Raw genomic sequence first — 13392 nt, forward strand, 5'->3', positions numbered from 1 at the left:
GGAAATGCACATTATATTCCCTAAAGCAAGGGTCTCAAACACGCGGCCCGCGGGCCAAATGTGGCCCGCAGGACACTAGTTTGAGGCCCCCGCCTTGATATGAAAGTTTAATGTTAGTGCGGCCCGCGCAAGTTTGATATGGATGCTGTATACTATCATGTACCCAGAAATGTACCCGTTTTATTATTATTATTATATTTGTTTATTTATTACTGATTGATTGATTTTCTTTATTCTTGATTTGTTTATTTATTTTTCATCTTATTTTGTGTAGAAAAATAAAAAGTAAGATATTTGAGAACAGTGGAATGTTTTATCAGAGCTTTTATTGTAGAAAATTGGAACCAAAGCGAAGTTTTTAAAATTTTTTTGTTTTTAATAAATGCGCTTTTTTTTTTTTTTTTTTTTTTGAAAACCTGATGCGGCCCAGTCTCACCCAGACCCGAGCTCCAGTGGCCCCCAAGTAAATTGAGTTTGAGACCCCTGCCCTAAAGTATCCTTTCCAAGTATACTAATTTAAGTAACATCCCATTCTTAATCCATAGGGATTAATATGACATCGGACCACATTTTGCAGCTACAACAGCTTTACCTCTTCTAGTAAGGCTTTCCACAGGGTTTAGGTGTGTGTAAATTTTTGTCCAGTCGTACAGAAGTGCATTTCTGAGGTCAGACACTGTTGTTGGATGGACGGTCTGTAACTCATCATATAAATGTTGTGTTGGGTTGAGGTCAGGTCCTCAACGAAAAGTTTAAGCTGTTATACATGTAGATGTCGAGGTTAGGTCAACGTCACATTAAACCCTATATGGATTAGGAATGGGGTCGCTGTATGTATTTTGGCAATAAGGAACTGTTGACTCATAGGACAAGAACTGAAGAAGTCTAAGACTAAGTAGTTTGGAAAATGGCATTATTGGCGTCTGTGAGGCGGGTCTTTATAGATATTAGCAGAATAAATATATTTGTGATCTTAATACAGTTTATAGCCTTGAGGCGTATTATCCTCTGCATCCAGAAATGACAGTCTGTGATATATTAACCAGCCGTGACGTCTTGTTTATTCTTTTTTTCCCCTAATCTCTGCTCAGTATCAGCACCTCTCAGCACTGACACAAAATTCTGAGGGAGCTCCAATTTGTAGTTTTCCAAGCAATGTTTTCTGAAAAATATAGTAATATGTTATAATTGCAAGATGTACTACTGCAGATCACCCTTTCCTTCAAGCAGTCACCCACACCAATCCTTGCTTTGTTTCCTGTTTGCTCCTAGGTGCAGGTAGCAGTGTGCACCACAAATGCAACAGCGCCAAACACCGCATCATCTCCCCCAAAGTGGACGCCCGCACAGGAGCTTATAGCAATGCTCACTCTGAAGTACAAAACAACGACGTGTCAGAAGGGAAGACTGAGCACTGTGGCCATGGCGGAGGCAAAAGCTCAGGTGGAGGAGGCGGAGGAGGCAGCACCAGGGAGAAACGTAACGGAAAAGTCCACAAGCCAATCTTGTTGCATCAGAACAGCACCGAGGTATCATCCACCAACCAGGTTGAGGTGCCCGACACCACACAGAACTCCCCTGTGTCCATCAGCAGTGGTCTCAACAGCGACCCAGATATCGCCGACAGTCCTGTGGTGACCGGAATGAGTCATGTGGCTTCTGTAATGTCTGGCCTCTCCCAGGGGGTCTTTATTTCAGATGTTTCTGGAGACCCTGTCTATAGCATGTCTCCAACTGGTGGCCCAAACACTCACCTCATGGGTGCAGATGCCACCTCCCAGGGCTTAGTCCTCTCTGATCGACACAAATTTGCTTTCCCCAGTGGAGGAGTAGGGGAATCGGGCAACACAGGAGACAGTCTTTCCATGTTGTCAACCGCAGGTGTTTCTGAAGAACTGGTGCTGTCGAGCAGTCTGGACTCTGGAACTATCAAGATCCCAGAAACCAATATGAACTTTGACCCTGACTGCTTCCTGAACAACCCCAAACAAGGCCAGACTTATGGAGGCAGTGCGATGAAGACAGAGACAAACTGTGCCTCATCCTCCTGCGCGGTCAGTGGCAGTGCTAACGACACATTGCAGACCTCCCCTTCAATGTCAGACAATGGCTACAGCTTCAGCTCGGCTTTAGTGAAGAACATCAAGACAGAGGACACATCCTTTGAGCAGCAGCTGGCCAAGGAAAGTGGCTACCAAGTGGGGGCAGTAGTGAACTGTGGGAGTGGGGTCTCTGTTCCGCAAGGTGCTGGTTCAGGCCAGGGTGGCCTCTCTTTGACCACGGCCGGATCCTTGCTTCCTTCTGGTGGGGGTCTTAGTCCGAGCACCACTCTGGAGCAGATGGATTTCAGTGCAATTGATGCCAAGCAAGACTATGCGTCCAGCACCTCTACAGTGAGCTATGGTCAGGCCTTGTCTAGCCCTCACATGCCACACCAGAACCGTTCTCCCAGTTTCTTTCTTCAGGATGCCTCTCAATCCAGCCAGGTTCAGCAGGGACGAGCCAGCATGGGCCAGAAAACACACATCGTGGAGCATAACTCCCATGACTACATTGGGCTGCAGGTAGTAAAGACTGAATCTCTCGGCAGCAACGGTCACCTTCACCACCACCAGCAGACCCAACATAGAGCCAACTGTAATGGAGGCTCACCAACAGATGGCATTGGCCAAGCTGGCTCCCTGCAGCTGCTACAGTACCAGGGGGCATTCGCTGGTCTCGGTACTGAGCACGAGGAGGTAGTGGGTATGGAGCAGCCAGGCGGTGGCAGTTCAGGACAGGCTGCACGCACAGAAAACAGTGCAGAGAATGTACTTAACCAAGGCGATCAAATGCAGACCTGTGTGTCACGAAACGGAGAGGGAGGTGGTGCTGAGCACTATCTGCAGCAGGCGTCCGATGGTGGAACGGGAGGAAACGGCGGCGCGGGTGAAGGTGTCGCAGTTCACAATGGAAGCAGTGATGGTAGCAATCATACTCCTCAGCAGCAGCAGCAGCAGCTGCAGCCGCTCCTCCAAGGCATGGTCCAGGGACTCTATAACACCGTTGCAGCCCACCAAAGCCTGGGAGGAACAGCTAATAATGGAGGAGCAGGGGGGGCAGGAATAGAGATCAGTCTGGATCACTTTGACATCTCTTTTGGAAACCAGTTCTCTGACCTCATTAATGACTTCATTTCAGTCGATGGCAGTGGAACAGCCATGTCAACTGGAGGGACCCTCTATGCTCACCAGCTTGTCACATCCCATAGCTCTGATGCTCAAAACACTGGCGGTGGGGCCGCCCCACAGGGCCAGGAGGATGCAGTGTCCAGGGGTTCTGGTTACAACACATCAGAGCTGTGCCTGCAGCCATGCTGCAGTCCCCAGTCTCTCAATGGAGGAGCGGGAGCAGGAGGAAACACGGTGGAGGCGGGTTCACTGTCATATATGAATGTAGCCGACGTGGTCTCTGCAGCTGTTGCCCACGGCACCCTGGGGATGCTTCAGGCCACCGGGCGGCTCTTCATCGTCACTGACTACTCTCCTGAGTGGTCCTATCCTGAGGTGAGTGAGTCATAAAAATACTAAAATACACAGCATGTTTGATTTCACTAGAGAGCTGCACAGTGAGGAGTGGTTAGCAGACATGGGTTCGATTCCCCCCTCGGGCATCTCTGTGTGGAGGTTGCATGTTCTCCCCGTGCGTGTGTGGGTTTTCTCCAGAGTACTCGGTTTCCTCCCACATTCCAAAAACATACATTCATTCATTTTCTACCGCTTATCCTCACGAGGGTCTCGGGGGTGCTGGAGCCTATCCCAGCTGTCTTCGGGCGAGAGGCGGGGTACACCCTGGACTGGTCGCCAGCCAATCACAGGGCACATATAGACAAACAACCATTCACACTCACATTCATACCTATGGACAATTTGGAGTGGCTAATTAACCTAGCATGTTTTTGGAATGTGGGAGGAAACCGGAGTACCCGGAGAAAACCCACGCATGCACGGGGAGAACATGCAAACTCTACACAAAGATGGCCGAGGGTGGAATTGAACCCTGGTCTCCTAGCTGTGAGGTCTGCGCGCTAAGGTGAAACAATAATTAAAAAAAAGTCATGGCAGAAGGGAAAAACAATAGAACTTCAGCACCATGGGTAGCGCCATTGGGAAGCCTCCATCAGTTATCAGTTATCAGTAACATGCAAACGCCACACAAAGATGGCCGAGGGTGGAATTGAACCCTGGTCTCCTAGCTGTGAGGTCTGTGCGCTAACCACTCCTGCGCCGTGCAGCACCAAAAACATACATGTTAGGTTAAATGGTGACTCCAAATTGTCCATAGGTATGAATGTGGGTGAGAATGCTTGTTTGTGTATATGTGCCCTGTGATTGGCTGGCGACCAGTCCAGGGTGTACCCCGCCTCTCGCTGGGATAGGCTCCAGCACCCCCGCAACCCTCGTGAGAATAAGCGGTACAAAAAATGGATGGATGGAGCGTCAACATTGATTCAAATACACTTGTTATGGGATGGTATATAACAATAGCTGATGGAATTGTTGCATATACTTTTACAGCATATCGCCCATAAAGTGGACAAAACTTTGTCCACAAGATGGCAGTAGAGAACAAAATAAAAATTCCTGCGCTCTGTTTGTGTTTAGTTGTAATATCCTACTATGTACACTGGGTGGCAGGACACAATAAGACTATAGACTACTATAGACTGATATTTTAATTGTTGTTTATCCACATAAATGGATAGAATATGACAAACACATGGAATTGTGTTGTACTTACAGTACATAACATACCACTGCAAACCACAATAATAATAATAATAATAATATTGCTAAATTACTGAAGAGTATTATAATCTTTTTTAGGTCTAATTAGATGAGTTTTTGCCAACCCTTTTTTTGTTTGTAGTTGTTTTGTAAGTAAGTTGTCAAGAGATTTGAGCGATTCATTATGATCTGTTATGAATCAATCCTATTCATCTTTTTAAATCTCACTCAAAGTTCTTCATTTGCATCTTGCATTCCAGTAGGAATTTCTTTCTAGCGCAGAGGCATAATGTCATAATTGAACAATATTAAGATATATAAGCTTGTGATCATGTGTGTTTTTAAGGGTGGCGTTAAAGTGCTAATCACGGGGCCCTGGCAAGAGGCAGGCTCAAACTACAGTTGTTTGTTCGACCAGATTTCAGTCCCTGCATCTCTCATCCAACCAGGAGTGCTGCGTTGCTACTGCCCAGGTAAGATGTGAATGACAATTATTATTTTAGCAAAATACACATGATCATATTTTAAAGGGGACCTATTATGCTTTTCTTTCCACTTTTTGAACTATAAATATTATTAGACTGTTCTGCTCTCGTGTTAAATGATGCTAAAGTTTCAGATAATTTCAGGGAGTTTTTTCAAACACCTTCACATTGAGCCGGACTTCCTTATATGGGCATTCCGGGGTATTCAAGGAAGTACAGCTGGAATCGGTGCAGGTTCTGGAAGATCTAGAGAGCTTTCTTTGCGGGCTATAGTGTGTAGCTGTCAAAAATTTGCATAATAGGTTCCCTTTATGAAAAAAATTCTGCTACCTACACTTGTACCTACATACACGTGTACAGTATGTGTATGTACCCTAAATACTAGTTTTATATACACGTGTACAGTATGTGTATGTACCCTAAATACTAGTTTTATATACATGTGTACAGTATGTGTATGTACCCTAAATACTAGTTTTATATACACATGTACAGTATGTGTATGTACCCTAAATACTACATTTATATGCACACGTACAGTATGTGTATGTACCCCAAATACTACTTTGATATACACATGTACAGTATGTGTATGTACCCTAAATACTACATTTACATACGTGTGTGCAGTATGTGTATATGCCTTAAATACTACATTTATATACTCACGTACAGTATGTGTATGTACCCTAAATACTACATTTACATACGTGTACACAGTATGTGGATGTACCCCGTGCCCAGAGGCGTTCCATGGGTGGAATAAATTAAAACAGACCATTTTGGAAATTCAAGGAAGTACAGCTAGAATAGGTGCAGGTTCTGGAAGATCTAGACAGCTTTCTGTGCGGGTGAAAGTGTGTTGCTGTCAAAAATTTGCATAATACGTCCCCTTTATGAAAAAATGTCTGCTTCTCAGTGTCCCATGTTTGGTGCTTTCGTGCAAATTGGCAACGTTGTGGTGTTGAAGGAGACATTTTGAAGTTTTTTGTTCTTATAACCCTTCTCTCACAAGCAACAATCTTTATTTTGGCTGAGGATTGTCCTGTGTCCTGCCTAACATGTGGGACCCAAAACGCACATAACGAGACGCACCTATTTTGACTATAAAGCCCTAAAAAAAAACTCCAAAAAGCGTCAACAATGTTGTATTTATTCTACCGAGTGCAGTTCAAAACAACACAATGGGACACCAATCTATACTGACTATGAAACAAGAACAAACATATGAACAAGTACGAATAGGCAACCAAAATTATGAGTCCACATTCCATGTTTTGTTTATACATTTCTCTGTGTACTCTCTCCTCAGCTCATGACACAGGTCTGGTGACACTACAAGTGGCTGTCAGTAACCAGATCATCTCCAACTCTGTGGTTTTTGAATATAAGGCCCGTGCTCTTCCCTCCTTGCCGTCTTCTCAGCATGACTGGCTCTCGCTGGATGGTAAGACTCTCTGATACTTTATTACTTCAACTTATTTGAGCTTTTTTTTTATACAACCCTACAATATGCTATATTGTTTATAATCCCTCTATCACCAAATTACTATTGAACTTCTTGAAATTGTTCATTGTGATTGCATTCCGCTTCCTCATCAAGCGTTGCAGATTCACTCTTGCTTTGCTTTCAAATAATTTCACACCTCATACATTTGCATTATATTCATATTAGCTTTCCGCTGAAGCAAGCTGCAAGATGGGCCGGGTAATAAAAGAGATAAAACGACCACCAACTGCAATGTTTTCCACTCTCCTGTAGCCATATAATGTTTATTATATGCATATGTGGGTGTTAAATAGAGATTTCAGCTCTGTATTCACTGTCATCTTTAAATGGGTGCAGCACATCTGAGGGAAATTACAGTGAGGAACATACAGCAGGCTTCACATATATCTTGTTCATTAGAAAAGGAGTGCAAAATTACAGTGAGTTGTGTTTATGCTATTTATATATTAGTATGTTTAGTAGTATTTTTATAGCCATAATTCATGGTGGTTCTTTAGTCATTTTTGGTGAAAAAGTGATTGCTCCTAATAACTGGTTGGGTCACCCTTAGCGGTAACAACTGCAATAAAGCTTTGCAGTAATTTGTGATGAGTTTCTTACAGCAGTGGAGGACTATTTTTTTATAATATTATTGTTGTAATTCAGCCACGTTGGAGGGCTTTTTCCAGCATGAACCAACTTTTTAAGGTCATGCCACAGAATATCAAAAGGATGCAGGTCAGTACTTTGACTAGGCCACTTCAAAGTCTTCATTTTATTTTTCTTCACACATTCAGAGGTGAACTTGCTAGTGTATTTTGGATGATAATGATGGATTATCCTGCTGCAGAAGTCAAGTTCGTCCAAAGACAGTTGGGATAGGTTCCGGCATGCCCCGCGACCCTCGTGAGGATAAGCGGTACAGAAAATGGATGGATATTTAAATGTGTGTGTCGGGGTGCACAGCATCGATCCGCACAGGGCGTCATTAGTCGCCTGTTAGTCATTCTCCGAGAGGGGAGGGCACTGTAATATATTTTTTTCTAACATTCTCGCAACTGATTGGCAAAGTCCCAAAGGTCAACTAGTAGCTTACGATCGATGTGTTGGTGACCCTTAGGTTACGCTCTTCTTCCAACCGTTCACTGTATTGTGCTGTATTATGTATTATTATGCTTTTTGCTTGTGTGAGCTGTAGTGCAGCTTTGTTACAATTTACACAGATTTGTTCATAATGTTCACCTGTTGTGATTAGATTTTTTTTTTTAAGATACAGTAAAAAGGTACCACAGTTTACAGTATAGTTGAAAATCTCTTGCAGATTCACGTGGACTTATTCCGTATCCAAGTTGAATTTGTGACTCAGACACATACTGTGAGACATTCGCCAGAATGGAATGAGCACACGAGTCGTTGTGAATGTGTGTGTGTGTGTGTGTGTGTGTGTGTGTGTGTGTGTGTGTGTGTGTGTGTGTGTGTGTGTGTGTGTGTGTGTGTGTGAGAGCAAAAGCATTACTGCAGTGCCTGAGCATTGACAGGATAAAGTAGGACATGGTGAAACGCCGGCTCCCAGGACAGCTGCATTGCAGACGGCCCTGGAGGGAGTAGGAGGGAGATGGCGGCTCATATACAGCAGAACCAGCAGATCCCTCCGCCATTCATACGCTACCGGCTCACTGGCTCATTCACAGAACCGGCAAAGGAGGAGCTGCCTGACTCGGGGAAAACACAGCCCACCATTTTCTTTCTTTAGTTTAGTCGCTTGCCACCACTGATGATCAATTTGGGCTTTTTTTGTTGTTGTGAATCTCACAGTACCTCATACTCTTTAAAGTTTCAGTTTTCTTACTCAGCTACATACAGTAATAAGAACATAGTATTAGATAGTCATCAATATGATTTGATGCAGTTCTAAAGTACAAGCACAGCAATAAACATATTTTTAAATTAATATCTAACTTCTAAACTTTGCAATGGCAGATTTTATGATTCAGCTCTTGCAATGAATCTCATTAATGTGCAGTTAAATGGCTGCTGAATTAGTTCAGTATATTTATACTTTATGAGATGTTTGGTCAACATTATTTATATTATAAATAACTATTTAACTCGGCGGCACGGCGGTTTTATACCAAATTGTCCATAGGTATGAATGTGAGTGTGAATGGTTGAAAGGGTGTACCCCGCCTCACTCCCGAAGACAGCTGGGATAGGCTCCAGCACCCCGCGACCCGGTAGAAAATGAATGAATGAATAACTACTTAACTCTTCAATCAGAGCAGATACAATATGAATTCAAGATCATAAATGAGGCCACCTTGTAACAATAACAATGAAATCAATTCCAAAACAATAACCAGCTCCCGTGTCTGCGGTCATGCAGACTCATCTGCTTTGTTTCTGCTTTGTTTACCCCTAATGCAGCACTAAGTGGGATAACTTTGTTCAGAACTAGGGCAGACTGTGTCACTGGCGCATGTTGTCGTCATCCTCACGCCGATCATGCAGAGCTTCCAATGCAGTGTGACTGCCCAGACTTGGGAGTCAAAGTGCAGCCACCTGATTCCCTTAAAGGCAGCTGACATAACACTTTGCATTTAGTGCACATGCAGCTTTGCCATGGAGGAAGACTCGGTGCTGTGATGTGCTAATGGCACTGTTGCCTGCCTGCCTGCCTGCCTGCCTTGATTTGTCATAATGCAGAGTGGGGGAAGGGGCGCTTTTTTCTCTGCAGCACTGCAGGTAGGGGAGCCATGGGCAGGAAACAAATACAGCCACAAACGGTGCACAACTCTTCAATAATCTCTTGCGCACACACACAACCATATATATACCCGGTCTGAGGGGGGGGTGGTTCGCTAAACTGTTGCACAATCGCACGATTACAGCCTCGCACAACCGGCGGCGTGCAGACTGTTGCAGGCAGCGCATGCCGACTCTAAGCAGCTTTTAACCGGCGTGACACCACAGTGCAGTCGAGGGTGTGGGCGTGTTTGCGCAAACTACTGCAAAGACACGCACCGGTTTCTTTTTTCATCCGCAGACGAGCTCATATAAACATTTTTAATTGGACTAAATTTGATGTAATATACCGATGTTTTAAATGTCATGGCAAAAAAAAGCGAGTAGAAGAGACCCAATTAGGGTAATGGCGTCTGTTTACCGGCAGCACGTGCGCACACACACCAGCTCGTGCAATGTTTTTCATTGTCATTTTACTGCATGCAACTACGAGAAACACTTAAGTGTGTGTGTGTGTGTGTGTGTGTGTGTGTGTGTGTGTGTGTGTGTGTGTGTGTGTGTGTGTGTGTGTGTGTGTGAGGTGCAAGAAGTGGAGGAGAGGAGGAGGAGGGGGCTATCAGAGGAAGAGGAGTAGCTCTCCTCGCGCGGCTCTCTCTTCCCTCACTTGTTCCATTGTTTGACTCCGTGGAAGGAGCTTGACATTCAGTCCACATGTTACGCGGATGTACTATATTTGTTTTCTTTTGTCCACGCGTGACAACAGTGCAGACTGTTTCACAGGCTGTGACCAAACTGTATTCTGAGTGAGACAGACGCAGCCATGGCGGGACTGGCGTGGGTCAGGTTGCCGGTGTTTGACACTCGGACCCCTTAACAACAAAAAAAAGGCGTGTTTCTTTCTTTCTTTCTTTTTTTTTAATTTTTTTTTTACCCCGGATTATACCCGATGGAAAATAAGCTGGAAGGTTAGAAGTTTACGCTATGGTCTTGTGTTGTGTTTGTGTAGACTTAAAGTGGAAGTTGCATGCATGGTGTAATGGGCTGGAACTGGGCTGAGGTGAACAATGTGAGCACCTTTTAAGTCATCTGTGCAAGGCAGATGAATCGAGTAGAAAACTCCTGCTTCACTATTTCTTGTCTAAAAGATGCTTTCAAGGAAAGATCATTGCGCTCACTTTAAGATAGATTCTCTTTTTCTTGTTGTAAAGTATTTCCAATCACATATCCTGCCATTGCATCTGTTGGAAATGAAGTAGATCACATGACTACAATAGATTATGAATCTTATATGTATTACTTTGTACCCTTGACAGTATAGTTGTTCAACTTTGGAGCTTTCCTACAGTAAAAAGGGTACCAACAGTTACTTTAAAGACCCCAATTGATGACATCTGTAAGGGAAATTCTTAACTCATATAGTCAGTAAAGACTGACTATATAATCATAATATTTATATAGCATTCTACACTGTATATCAGTGTATGTATCATACTGTCTTCTTATCTATCAACCAATCAAAAAGTTACCGCTGAGCGTTTCAGCACCACCAAGCTGTGAACAGTGGCTATGAACTTTTTTTAATGTCTCTTTAACAATTAAATTTAGTAGTGGCATAATATAACAATACATTTTAATAACTTTTTAAACATTTTCAAATTTGTTAAACATAAAGATAAAGAGCACATTGTTATCAAGCCTCATTTCAGGTTTGATTTGGACTGACTTTTGTACTTTGTAGTAATAATTGTGGGTTTTTTTTCTATATTTTTCTGTCTTACAGTGGTGGCCATCTATTATTTATTCATACTTTGTGGCAGGAACGTTAAAGAGGTTCCGATAAAAGTTGCCAGTTGTGGCTCGTTATATATCGTTCTTGATGAAGTTCCAAGTTCGAGTTTAGTCATGCTGTTTTGTTGATGATATTCATAAATTAGACCATAACACACATCACATATATTTATGCAGGTTATATTGTTTGAAGCCTCACAGGTAGGAGACCCCGAGTTCAAGTCCACCCTCGGCCATCTCTGTGTGGAGTTTACATGTTCTCCCCGTGCATGCGTGGGTTTTCTCCAGGTACTCCGGTTTCCTCCCACATTCCAAAAACATGCTAGAACTCCAAATTGTCCATAGGTATGAATGTGAGTGTGAATGGTTGTTTGTCTATATGTGGCCTGTGATTGGCTGGCGACCAGTCCAGGGTGTACCCCGCCTCTCGCCCGAAGACAGCTGGGATAGGCTCCAGCACCCCACAACCCTCGTGAGGATAAGCGTTAGAAAATGAATGGATATTATTTGAAAACCTGGAAGGCAAACTGGCCTGCTGAGACATAAAGCCAATTGTGCAGCAGTGTATTAGTGCAATAGTAGATGACAGTAAGTCCCCATGGCGCTCACTTGGCATTTTACCTTTGTTGTGACAGAGTCGATCTCTTCAGTTTTCAGAGTAGAGTCATATTGACCTATTTAGCTGGGCAAATGCCAATAAGCTCAGAGCTGTTCTGTCTTTGTTGCGGGACAAGCAATGCAATCACGCAGCGTGACCTTTGTTTACTGTTACTTCATGCCTTTGTGTGATTAAGAATACATTAACAGTGTGGAAGCAGTGAATGTAACTAGCAGATAATGTCGCAATTGTACCACCGGTTTGGGCTTTAAAATAAGCAGGCTGTTTGAACAGCTTAATGTCACACGCATGCCTAATGAATGTCAGAAACTGGCTGCAGAGAGATTTTAAAAAGGTCAAACGCTTCCCTGGACTAATGTGAAAAGCCACTGGATCCTATTTGAGGATTAAGTATGTCCTTGATCAAATGTTTACCATGTAATTATCAAGCTTACTTAGACATTTTTTTTTATCTTCTGAAACTTTCTTTATAATTGTTGTCCTTTACCCTAACAACCTCCCACAAGCTTATGTTTGCATAATGGAGCTCTGTTGTTGAACTTGTAAATACTGTATAGTTCTTCACCAAACATGCTTACATGCTGCTTCATTCATTCATTTTTGTTACCACATGTCCTCCTTGTGAGCTGGAGCCTATCACAACTGACTTCAGACAGGAGGCAGATGCCACCCTGGACTGGTATCCAGTCCATCACAGGACATTTATAGACAAACCAGTGGGCAATTTATAGGATACAATTAACCTCACTTGTGGTGTGAATGGTTGTTTGTCTATATGAGTCCTGGGATTGGCTGGCAACCCGTCCAGGGTGTTCCGCGCCTCTCGCCCGAAGACAGCTGGGATAGGCTCCAGCATGCTTGTGACTCTCGTGAGGATAAGCGGTACAGAAAATGGATGGATGGATGTTTTTTGGAAGCTGAAGTGCACACATGTGGATAACATGCAAACTCTTTACAGAGACATTTCAACGAAGATTCAAATCCTCATTCTATTGACTGTGGGGCCCACTAGTCCAACGTGCGGCCAGACATAGCGCCTTGAAATCACCAACCCGTATCTTGACCACTTCTGTCCTGGTGTGTCATCTCCGTTCTCACCCAATTGAATCTCTTTCTTCTTTGTCATGAGGAGTTGCCATTATGTCAATATTGTCACGATGATTATATTGTAGCTGCTCCGAAAGCATAATGTTTGAGCAGTGACCTCAAAGAAAAGCCAACCAGAAGTGGGTTGTAGGAGAAAGTCATCACTTGTTAGTTTGTATCATTATGTATTATTATATTATAGACTACTGAAGGACCTTCTACATGGAGCTCATCTTCCTAGGCAAGTCTTAGTCAGCTGGGTCTTGGGTCAGTGTTTGGTGGCTCCCACCGGGGCAGAGCAAGTGATTTCTTATAATGAGGATCAATGGTGGGCAATAAAATGACTTCTTTGTGGTAGTGGTCATAAATGTTCAAGCCTTTTCGTCGACCAATATTAAGTGGATTTTTATTCACGTC

At 43.5% G+C, this 13392-nt stretch overlaps 1 protein-coding gene across 14 annotated transcripts in view; it reads left to right on the top strand.

Annotated features, from left to right (window-relative positions):
* camta1a (calmodulin binding transcription activator 1a) overlaps positions 1–13392 on the top strand; it is a 312882-nt gene that overhangs the window by 285877 nt on the left and 13613 nt on the right. For 13 of the 14 annotated variants that reach the window (XM_058052090.1, XM_058052091.1, XM_058052092.1 and 10 more), the window contains 3 exons: positions 1273–3545; positions 5113–5239; positions 6564–6698. In XM_058052090.1, coding sequence (XP_057908073.1) covers positions 1273–3545; positions 5113–5239; positions 6564–6698 — 2535 coding nt within the window. Of the gene's footprint in view, positions 1–1272; positions 3546–5112; positions 5240–6563; positions 6699–10080; positions 10448–13392 lie in introns of those variants that run through there. The other variant, XM_058052103.1, reaches the window with a different exon arrangement.

The sequence above is a fragment of the Doryrhamphus excisus genome, chromosome 16 (assembly GCF_030265055.1).
Source record: "Doryrhamphus excisus isolate RoL2022-K1 chromosome 16, RoL_Dexc_1.0, whole genome shotgun sequence".
NCBI classification, from domain to species: Eukaryota; Metazoa; Chordata; class Actinopteri; order Syngnathiformes; family Syngnathidae; genus Doryrhamphus; species Doryrhamphus excisus.